Consider the following 11,872-nt stretch of genomic DNA (forward strand, 5'->3'; position numbering starts at 1 on the left):
AAGAGCGATTTATTGGGACCCCAATCTTGTCCCTTTTTGAAAGAATCCAGCAAGTCTTTAGTAAAAGAAGTCAGCCAAGAGATTAAAGATGACATTTTGGATTCCACAGTAGATTCTTTGGAAAATAAAGACGATGTTGCAGTAGAACGTAAGTGATAAGTTGTTATACCAAATATTTGTAAAAATCAGTACAATGTATTTATAATTTTCAGAAGAGCCCTATCCTTATGAACAGTTTTTCCGCGAACAAATTATGCGCAAGAAGAAGGATCATTCGTACCGCGTGTTCAAGAAGGTAATAAACAAATTTTAATTCATTTTTTTGGACCCAAATATTGAGTTTTTTATTATAACTAATTTAATTTGTAGGTAAATCGCCTAGCTGGTGTGGGACAATTTCCAAGTGCTTTTGAGTACTCTTGGGGCGAAAAACCAATCACTGTATGGTGCTCGAATGATTATTTGGGAATGTCATGCCATCCAGAAGTCAAGGACGCTGTTAGGTAAATGGAAAGACTTTTGCGATAAAAATAAATATTGTAAGAATTTTTTTTTTAATACTTTTTCATTCCATTTTTAGAACTGCTCTGGACAAGCACGGAGCCGGTGCAGGTGGCACCAGAAACATTTCAGGAAATTCTTTGTACCATGAGAATCTAGAAAAAGAGCTCGCCAAACTGCATCAGAAAGAAGCTGCATTGCTATTTACCTCATGTTTCGTTGCAAACGATTCAACTTATTTTACTTTGGCCAAAGCGCTTCCGAACTGCCACATATTCTCTGATGCTGGTAACCATGCGTCCATGATTCAGGGCATATGCAACAGCCGTGTTCCCAAGCACATTTTTAGACATAATGATGTCGCACATTTAGAAGAATTATTGTCTAAGGTTGATATAGGCATTCCCAAAATAGTCGCTTTTGAGACTGTGCATTCCATGACAGGAGCAGTTTGTCCATTGGAGGTAATAAAATATAAATAATTAATTATATATTATATTTTTCAATATTTCAAACTCCGACTTTATGTTTACACATAATTTATCTCATTGATTTATAATTGAAATACTAATTTTGAATTTTGATTCCTTTACTTTACTGGAGCAGTATCAATTCTTGATTATTGAAACCAATAATAATATGCTAAATGGTGTTAATTGTTGTTAATGAAGTAATGTTAATTTGCAGCAATTGTGCGAAGTGGCACACCGCTATGGGGCAATTACATTTGTTGATGAGGTACACGCCGTTGGTCTTTATGGTGACCATGGTGCCGGAATCGGTGAACGCGATGGACAACTCGATGCCATTGACATTGTTTCCGGAACCCTCGGAAAAGCATTTGGCAATGTCGGCGGATATATAGGTACGGATCAAATGATCATTATATAAAACGTATCATAGCATGTAGAATTTCTTTTCATTCATTTTTTCTGCAGCTGGATCATCCCTTCTTGTCGACATGATAAGATCATACGCAGCAGGTTTTATATTCACAACTTCACTACCTCCAACTGTATTGGCTGGTGCTCTACGCGCTGTGCAGATATTAGCATCGGATGAAGGTCGGGAATTGCGTCATAAACACCAGGAAAATGTTCGATATATGCGCAAAAGATTGATGGAAGAGGGCTTTCCGGTGGAACACACTCCGAGTCATATTATACCCATAAAGGTTTGTGGGAAAAATAAGAATATACTTAAAATTTTTAAATGATTTTGTGTGGTTTATTGGATTTCATTAAGTAATCATCAGTCAGTGAAACTGATCAATTACGATATTCATTTATAGAATCGGATTTGATGCACTTCACTGCTTAAAGATTAAATTCATAATCATATCGCACATATTTTTGCTTCATTTCAAATTTAATCACTGACATTTATTTGCATATGCATGTATTGCACTAACTAGGTAATAAATTGTAAATGTGCTTGTATGTCATATTAGCTCGTACTCATTTTTTTGTAACTCTCGTACGATTTTGATTAGAATTTCGGTTCCACTTTTCGGTAAAAGTTATGGTTAACAGACATAGCTGTATTGTTTCGTTTCAATATATTGAATTAATATATTTTGATCTAATTTAGATCAAATTCCATATTAACTTGTGTTATTTGTTAGCGGTAGTGGTATTTTAATTTCGGATGGCTACTAATTGCTGGGTCGTATTTATAGTTGCATTTGCTTGCTATAATTTAATCCACCAATAATTTTGAAAGTCTTCAAATAGAGTAGAATTCAACAAGTGCACCTAACTCATTTTTATATAAGTGAAGTGAGTTTTAACCTACTATTAGAATAAATGTAAGTATTATAGTGCATTTTTACTATTTTTCTATAAGAATCCATATATTTTGCACGAATGTGGTGAGCATGAATTTGTCATTTTCATTTGCTTATCATTTTAATGTGCGCAACATCATTTCATCTTCATCATTGCATTTTCAATATTGATTTCATTGCTAACTTTGTTAGTAAATAGTTGATAATTTTTAGATTGGTGATCCGAAAATCTGCACAGCAGTATCGGATAAACTTTTGAAACAATATGGACATTATGTGCAAGCTATTAATTATCCAACTGTGGCTCGCGGAGAAGAAAAATTGCGTATGGCACCAACGCCTCATCATACTAAACCTATGATGGAGCAACTTTTGCTGGATATGAGAGCCATTTGGAATGAACTGGGTTTGCCTCTAAAAACACCAGTTTGTTCATCGGTAAGAGATAAGAGCTTATCCTTGAAGAGTCATAAATATCGACTTTGAAATGCGAGTACTATATTTTGATTCTTTTTAGGAATGTAAGTTTTGTCGTAAACCTTTATTGTACGATCATTATGAAGCTAGAACAAGAGGCAACAAATACAAGAGTGCTGAACCATGCACAATTCCAAACTGCCCGCAAATGATTGCTGTAGCAATGTAATCATAAACCTAGTTATATCCTTAAACATTATTAAAATTCAGGTTTATTGGTGTGAGTTCATACTCACAAAAATACATGTGCTAATTCTATATTGTGATTCATAATTAAACTAACCTACTACTAAAAATTGTTGTTAATCGAATAAATTTTAAATGTTTTAAATGACCTCAAATTAAATTTAAGGTCTGCCGTGGATCATGAATTTATTTTAATAATAAATTGGATATATATGGGCCAACATTATTTATTCCATGTACTGGTGATAGATTTATTTATTTGGAAATTTTAATGAATAAATAAATTACGATTAAAGTATGTTTTATTTATTTAAAATTGGAATGAAGTGATTATAACAATCATTTATATGAAATTCCAATGAAGAACATGATGAAATAAATATTGTATGCATGGATTGCAAATTGCTTCGCAAAACTATTTTCGGTACTCCACATATAGATTTAAAGTACACTTGTTGAATATTTTTATTTTATTTGAAGACTTCTAAAATACTAGTGTATAAAATATATGTAATACTTAATATACTGAGGTTAACAATTAATGCTTCTATAATTCGAAATAAAGTATGTTTCAAAGATTCTATATACTTCAATATTGAAATGATTCATTTTGATCTCAAAATTTGGTTGTTTTGGGGACGTTTTGACAAAAAATTACGTGGGGGAGAAGAGGTCTAGTAACCATAATTGAATTTATAATCCAATTTTTTTAAAATAAAAAATCCCAAAATATTACGATTTTTTCTAGGTATTAAAAATGCACGTGATATTAGCTGGGGAAGGGGAGTAATGTTAAATATTACCACGTATTACCAAGCGAGAGGGTGGAGTCTTAAAATCCTTAAAAATTGATCACGTGATTATAATGGACTGCCCCTCAGCACGACTTCCGTTTGCAGGTATCGGAAGTTCAGCAACTTGGCTTAAGACAAAATGCCACTTACATTCTATGGACTACAAATCTTGTTTTTAATCGTCTTAAATAAAAAGATAAACATAGAAAAAGAATTTAAAAGATGTAACCGGTGAGTTCTCGATCGCGTTGCCAAACTCTGCGTAGAACCAGTTGTTGCTTTCGCTTTTGTATCTATTCGCGTTGCCGGTCTTCGTGGTCTTCGGCTCGTCGTTACACATGGCCAAAATAGTGTGCGTTCGGACATATAAAAGTATTAGTTCCATTACAAAAGTATTAGTTCCATTATAAAGGTATTAGTTTCATTCTATCTTACGATTCGTTCATTCTATAATTCAATACGGTAGTTTTTCTTTTATGAAGCTCTTCTTTCTTTATACCATTCGGTGTCTGCATTATTTTCATTGATAGCGCGAACTTAACAGAAAGAGGTTATGTAAAAATTGTCTGCTAAAATAATAAACTTTTTTTCGGTGTGTTACTGATTGTGTAATCGGAAATTACTGCCGTTCTGTCGGATATACAGGAAGTTCATAGCATGCGGTATGTAACCAACTTTTTTGCTTTTACTTTTTTTAAAAATGAAACAGGTTTTTATTATAAGAAAAAGCAGTAGAACCATGATAAGATGAAAATGTTTAATACGATTTTTTGCATAATACACCGATTTACACCAGTCTAACCCGCATATTATGCGTTCCCGCGTAAGACGTGCTTTTAGTTCGATTCTGCTAAAGGAATTTATTTGTTATGCTTTATTTCCAAATCTTTTACAAAGATTCGATTAGAACATGAAATCATTTTGTGATACTATAAACTGATTTAATATTTGATTTTTATTTATTCATATTTATATATTATCTATATATGTTTTTATTTATTGTAAATGCCTTAGAAGTGAGGAAGCTTATAGTTTTTAGCAGATTTGTATTTTTTATTTTATTTCTTTGGAGGTACAAAAATTATTCTGAACTAACAGTAGAAAAGAAGTTTTTTCTGAATATATGTTCTTACTTTTACTTTCTATCTTCTCATTATAAGTTGTGACTTTAAAATAATTGTAATAATATTCTTTTTATCAGTTTGACTGAACGATTTTATTGTGAAATTAAAACTAACATCAAATATAAACCAGACACATTTGTAAATACATAGCTAATATTAATTACATTATAAAGTTTTTGAACTTCAAAACTTTAAATGTATAAAAGTCAGAAAAGGGACACACCATACCTCAGAAACATCGAAATAATTATATATAATAAATTAATTTTGAAAAACTTAATACGAATTGGGTCTTAAATATAGTATTCAAAAATGCTTCAAGATGTTTTGGAATACCGTTTTAGACATCCGAAACCAAATCTGAACTGATTTTATCAGAGCAACAAATTTATGGTAATTTGGCAAAATGTGCGAAATAATTATAAATGTTGTGGGTGGACAATTTATAACAAGCGATAACTTGGAGACAAAAAATATTTCTGAATAGCGATTTTTTTTCTAAACTTAAAGGCTCACAAAGGCATTTTCTGTCAATTAGTACCATCAATAATAATTTGAACACTTTATATATAAGTGAACATCAATAATTCAAAGAATAAATGATGGTCTAATTCTGCCTGCTAACATGTAAAACTACAGATGTCTCCCTTACTAAATCAATACTATATATGAATATTTTTTTTCAGTTATTTTTATTAAACAAATAGTTTTGGTGACACGTGTTTTAAGTTAGTTCACCTATGCTCATGTGTAAAACATCGTAAAAACTATTGTATACAGATGTAAATGTTTTGTATTATATTTATACAAGGTCGTATGCCACAACAAATGCTACCTACTAGCAGATGGTTCATTTTATATATTGACGTTGTCCACACACCGGTAGTTCAAATTAAAATCTAGTCCATCGTGATAAATTGACCACTTGCTTCAAATGTATCTTTCATTGAAGAAAGTTTTACAATTAAATTTTTGTTTGATTAGTTTTGCTTTACAACTTATAAAGTTGCTTCAAAGACTCTGTTTTTTATAATTCTTTTTTTAAAAAAAACAATTTCGCAAAAACAGAAAGTTCAACGAAAATTGAGTGTTGACATTATTTTCATATATCTAATAGAAAGAGAATTCAAAATATTGAGTGACTAACTTCTATAGAAATTTTGTGGTCTACAATAACCTACCATACTTAATAAATTTAATACACGAAGATTAATTTTTATTCATTATCATTCTCTCAGTTGTATAATATCTGATACTTGTTCCTTTTTTGAGTATTGATATCTGATACAACTTTCTTTTACCCGGTGGACCGTGGACAGGGACATAGTAGTAATTATTTTATTATTGATTTTTTTTTGGCTAAGAATAAACCTTCTACCTTCGTAATCGATAAATCAACGAAATAGATGAACAATATTAATTTCACAGAAAAACGAAACTTCTATGTCGAATTACCTTAAATTACGGGTACTTAAAAAAAGTACCAGAATCATCAGAATTACTTGCTATTTATGTATTTTTACCTCATTAATTGATGAAATTGATAAAATTATTGTCACCGTCATTTGTTCTATTTTAGCTATACTTCATTCCTTGCCTGTACAAATAAAACTAAACTTGTCAGAATTTTGAATGAAAATAGTTATTTATATGAGACGATCCAGGGTAGTTAATTCAGGGTAGAAAAATAATTTTCAGGAAAACCAATTTGATTTTCATGAATTAATTTATTCGGTGTAATTTTTAAATAAAATTGTTTGAAATGTCGGATGATTCAGCATCCAAACCTGTCAGGGACGTGGAAAGAAATCAAGAATTCCCCAAAACAAGTAAAAACAATTCAAATATTGTATCTACCAATAGAAAATATAAATCGTGCATTGCAACACCAGCACCATCACGAATAACATTTCCAAAAGTTTTGTCGAAAAGCAGGAGCAAAACTTTATTTGGTTTTAAAACAATGAATTCTGCCCAAATTGAATCTGATTTGGGCCTGGAATCGCATTTATTATATTCAGAATTGCTTCAAAAAACCGTTTTGGATACCATTCTGGAAAAAGAAATAGAAAATTCGACATCAAAAGTGGAAGATGAATTAATTTTGTTGCAGAATAGGAAAGAAGATTTAGAGGCAACCATCGGAGACTTTGCTGAAATTAGTACATTGTGCAAAGAATTAGAAAAAATGGATAATTTGGCAGAAAATTTGCAAAATTATGTAAATGTTGCGGAAGGGCAAGTATCAGAGTGTTTGCACCAGAATATAAAACTTGCTGTCGATAAGTTGGGCACAAAAAATATTTCTGTTGATAATATTGATTTGGCTTCTGCTTGTGAAGATTTTAGAAATTCTTTTAAGAAATTGCAGCTTCCACAGGCGTCAAATAGATGTATTGAGCAATGTGAGGTGTATATGCGTAATGTGAATGAAATTGCAGAAAATTGCAGTGAAAAATTAGATGTTTTAGACTTTAATATATTGAATGAAGTTTCTCACCAAATGGACAATTGGTAATACTCAATTAAAATTTTGCAACTTTTGCAGTACTCTCTGCATTCCTCATATTTATCATTAAAATATGAGACTATCTATGAAATCTTTTCTGAAATTTTATTTGCACCTATATCATATGATCAAATATTTGGAGTCATTTATTATTCGAGACGTATTCTCATTATTCTTATTATGGGGTAGATCAATATAAATTCCAGAAATTTATATTCCACATGCCAAATAAAAGATGCAATCGTCACCAGACAGATATTTTATACGCGTGCGAAAATTTATATCATTCCAACTTGTTTAGGAATTTAAATGACGGTGGTCAGTTAAATGCAGGACGTTTCAGAGGTGGCCAACCTTTATAATATTTATATTAAATTTATACAAAAATATGAGATAAAAAATTGTCTTAAAATTCTGTAATATGTTTATTATAGAGTTAAATCAGTTTTTCTAATAAAAAATTTTGTTTATTTTTGTCGGAAACTTATTTTTATTTTCAACATACGACCTCGAATTCACCACGACATCACATCACAAGTAATTTGTAATTTTACCATTTTTTTAACAAAATAAAATTTTGGATTTATTTTTGTGTATCACAAATATGTGGTTGTTAGTATCAACACTTTTATTAAGCTTCAGCTCTTTTATTATGATCTGTTCAATGCGTAATAAAATCCGCCTAATATTTTGCATCATATCAACACGACTTCTGATGGATGCATATGTATAAGGTGTAACAAATATTCAGAGAAACATATGTCATAAACGATTTTTTGACATGATTAATTACTAATAATAAACCCTTTATTAATTGCCTATATTTCGCTTAATCTGTGCGCTATCGGAATTAATTTTTTGAACCTCAAATATTTTTAAAATACTCTTGAAAATAAATGTCAAAATTAAATTACTACCAATCCAAAATGCCTTAGATTATTTTCTTAAATTTTTGAATATACTTGTCAGTATTTTGGAAATGATAGTATTAGTTCGCACATTCTAAGCGTCATCAAAATAGTTTCAAATTAAATTACTACGACAATAAAATGTCGAGGTTTTTTATCGATAGTAGATAAATTGCAATCATGATATATTAAATATAATAGGCCAACCGTTGGGTTGTCTTTTAACAGTGACTCATTGAAGTTTCAAGTTCATATTGGATCTTAAAGATAATAATATAACTGTATGTATGTATGTATTACCATTCCAGACTTTCTCTGCCTTTAGTACAGCATATTTTTGTTCATTGTCATTGTGCAAATTAGATATTTTAATTTATTATAATTTCATGTAAAGAGATGTAAGACATGGACAATCCCCTCGCAAAACGCCTTTGTTGCGGCTCCTGACCTTTTAATCAAAGAAATTGAAAGTTTTAAAACACCAGGAGATTGATGTCTGATTGTAATTCTTTTGTTGGTCGAGAATGGATTTTGGTAAATTAACAAGCACGAGGATAAAATATTGTGATTGTAGAATACTAAATTTGATGATTTGTTGTTAATTTCACAAAAATAATTCAAACAAAGTTACGAAAATCTTATGCTTCTAATTACCAGCACTGCACTTCCTAATCCAGTTTTACTAATTTTATTTTTTTTTAAAATTAATGCAAACCAAATTACAAAAATCGCATGCATTTATTTACTGCATTTCCTAATTCAGTTTTTTTTTTTTTTTTTTTTTTTTAAATTTCATATAAGTTTTGTCTAAACAAATTTAAACATCCAAATGATTTTGCTTCATGAATTAAATAACAATGATTAATTGAAGTATTTTTATCAAAACAAAAAAAATCATACATAGATGTTTTGAGTTATTTCATTAAGTCACGTATCTATACGTATGTATTTAGATATATTTAAAATTTCATTGTTATTTAATTTTTTTTTTTAATTATAGAGTATTTTTCTGTAATACCATATGGTACCTATATGAATATCAGAAGTTGATAAATTACGAGTGAGAAACGAAATATAAATTTACTATTTTGAAATCTGAAGATGCATAGTCAAATAAAAATATTTTCATTTGTATAAATATTTTTGTAGGAATTTTTTTATATTTGAAAATAAAGATTTTTCTGCATTAGTCTGATTGGATTCATTGCGTGTAAATAAGAAGTCCTTTGGCAATATTCGGACACTTGTTTCTACAATAATAATGTCGCCTGGAAAATTTTCATCAGACATCTCATTTTTTTAATTGGCTTCGACTTGCTTGAACGATAGAGTCATTTAGAGCAATTTAAACTTTGAGAAAAAATGAATAACAAAAATATATATATTTTGTAAATATATATATATTTTGTAAAAAGTTACTTTTGTTTTAGATAAGCTGAAGAAGTTAAATTTGATTAACTTACAATTATGGATTACAGCTTTCTAACAAATAAACAAATAAATAAATGGCGATATATATGTACAAGATGCAAATTTTGGAAGTGACAAAATATTGAATATAACTTTTAATTTATTCATTATTACCATAACCTTCGACTGTAACCACAGCATTATGCAAAGCTGGAGATAAATCTCTGGACGTTTGTTAATAACGTCTCATTATGAATTGCATCACGATTAATTATTTATTGTAATTTTATTATCTATGCATTGTCGAGATGCGACCATCATTGAAAATTATCAGTCAAGATCACGAAGTTAAACAAACACTCGAATTTATATTAACTGTAGAACCCCGTTAAGACGATCATGGTTATAACGATTTCTCGACTTTTACTTTGCTAATATAAATTAGCAAATCAGATTTTCTGGTATTAACATTAAGTTAATCGTAACCAGAAACCAGTCTACTGTTTTCGATAAGACTATCGATTATAATTTTTGGTACCCATATATAACTAGCAAATTCTATAAATATTTTATCTTATCAAATTTGGTAATACCGGTGTACTTTTGTACAATTGGCCTTCGATATGAAAATGACAAGCCATCTGCCAAAATTTAAATTCAATTTACCAATCGATAGGTAATCATCAATTGTGAAAAATTAAAAGTAGTGAATTATTTGAAATAGTAATTAGTTTATGCATTTTTTGTAAACTATATAATGCATGTAAGGTATAAAATTATTAAAATATGATTTTATATTCCAACCTTTAGTTTAAACTGAAGGAAACTTTTTGGAATTGTTTGGTGCACATGTAATTCATCATCTTCGACTACTTTGTTCAAGCAAACTGGTGAAAAAATGCCAAATAAATGTGTTAAGGATATAGTTATTGCAATATTTAAGGATATTTTTTTTGCATTTAATATTATGCAGACAGATTCATGGTTAGAGACTCAATTTTTAATGATCATCCTGAATGTCAGAAAATAACTATGGATTACAAATTTTTATATTGTATTTTTGTTGACAAATATTAACCTATTGAAGTATGTTTGTGGAATATTGCAAAATAATATACTTTCCGCTTACATGTGCAATTTAAATAAGCTAAATTTGCGGAAAAGTTCAATTTGTTACCATTTATAAATGATCTATATTCGACTAATATTTATGCTTCGTCGAATTCAGCAACAGACAAATTATTTTTGACAAAAAATCGTTAGCATTAAAAATGAATTAAATGCAATACTAAGCCTGAATTATCATTTAGGTTACACAATGTTAATTGCAAAATAATCTGACCCTGTACGTGAGCTGAGTACATTTAGTCAATTTTTTTTACAATTTTGCTGACCTCCATTTTTTGCTCACTCTCGGGTAATGGAATTCAAATTCATGAAACAGAAGTTCCTTGATCAATTCTAGCAATTCGAAGTTCAAATGGTAGAACTTAAGGTGAACTACCGAGTTGTGGTTGATAATACAAATTTTTTTATTATGAAATTTATTTATTTATCTGTTTGAGACGGTGCCCGCATGATATGGGAAACAACTGGGCCAAGTGCACAGAACAATCTGCGATACTTGCAAATAAATAAAAGATTGTTTTTGTTCTATAAATCGATCAGATTTCAACTGTTGATTGATCAATTTTTCCATTGCTAATCAATCACTTTTATCTTGCTGGCATTGACTTTTCGAATAAAGTTAATATGCCCCATTTTTAATAAAAAAAATATTAATAAAAATTTTGTTATGTACACCTTCATTATGTTCTATGAGAGGAAAAATATGTTTTTTTTATGTTTATATATAATGATATGAATTCACAGATGTACTAGAAAAAATATGTTTTACTATATAATTACATATTTTTAGCTTTTTATAATAATATTGATATTGATGTTTCCTGCAATTTAAGTACAAATTTTTTTATTCAGTAATCTTTATTTTTCCAAATCTTTTGGCATATATTATAATGTTGCGTCATTTTCAGTATTAATTTAAACTGTAAATTTGTATTTTATTTTTCTGAATACTGTCTTTTTTATACTGTTTTTCAGATTTATTTTATAACGACGACATTTAGAAAATAAACTATGGATTTAGAAAATACTTCAAGCGAAGGACATCAACC

At 29.4% G+C, this 11,872-nt stretch overlaps 1 protein-coding gene across 1 annotated transcript; it reads left to right on the plus strand.

The window, feature by feature from the left end:
• Window positions 1-12: 12 nt before the first annotated feature.
• On the plus strand, window positions 13-3,180 carry LOC113370166 (5-aminolevulinate synthase, nonspecific, mitochondrial-like). The gene is made up of 8 exons (XM_026610834.1): window positions 13-148; window positions 213-295; window positions 370-503; window positions 581-965; window positions 1,189-1,366; window positions 1,440-1,675; window positions 2,501-2,725; window positions 2,805-3,180. Exons 2-8 carry the CDS (start codon window positions 254-256, stop codon window positions 2,931-2,933), a joined length of 1,329 nt encoding a protein of 442 aa, XP_026466619.1. The 5' UTR covers window positions 13-148; window positions 213-253; the 3' UTR covers window positions 2,934-3,180.
• The last annotated feature ends 8,692 nt before the right edge of the window (window positions 3,181-11,872 follow it).

Source organism: Ctenocephalides felis, unplaced genomic scaffold, assembly GCF_003426905.1.
Source record: "Ctenocephalides felis isolate EL2017-DRISC unplaced genomic scaffold, ASM342690v1 CF-g0.4_SCAFFOLD_01492, whole genome shotgun sequence".
NCBI classification, from domain to species: domain Eukaryota; kingdom Metazoa; phylum Arthropoda; class Insecta; order Siphonaptera; family Pulicidae; genus Ctenocephalides; species Ctenocephalides felis.

Coding starts and splice junctions, on each gene's coding strand:
- LOC113370166 (XM_026610834.1), top strand. CDS start 254: ATGCGCAAGAAGAAGGATCATTCGTACCGCGTGTTCAAGAAG. Junction 966..1,188: donor GAGCAGTTTGTCCATTGGAG/GTAATAAAATAT, acceptor GTTAATTTGCAG/CAATTGTGCGAAGTGGCACA. Junction 1,367..1,439: donor CAATGTCGGCGGATATATAG/GTACGGATCAAA, acceptor TTTTTTCTGCAG/CTGGATCATCCCTTCTTGTC.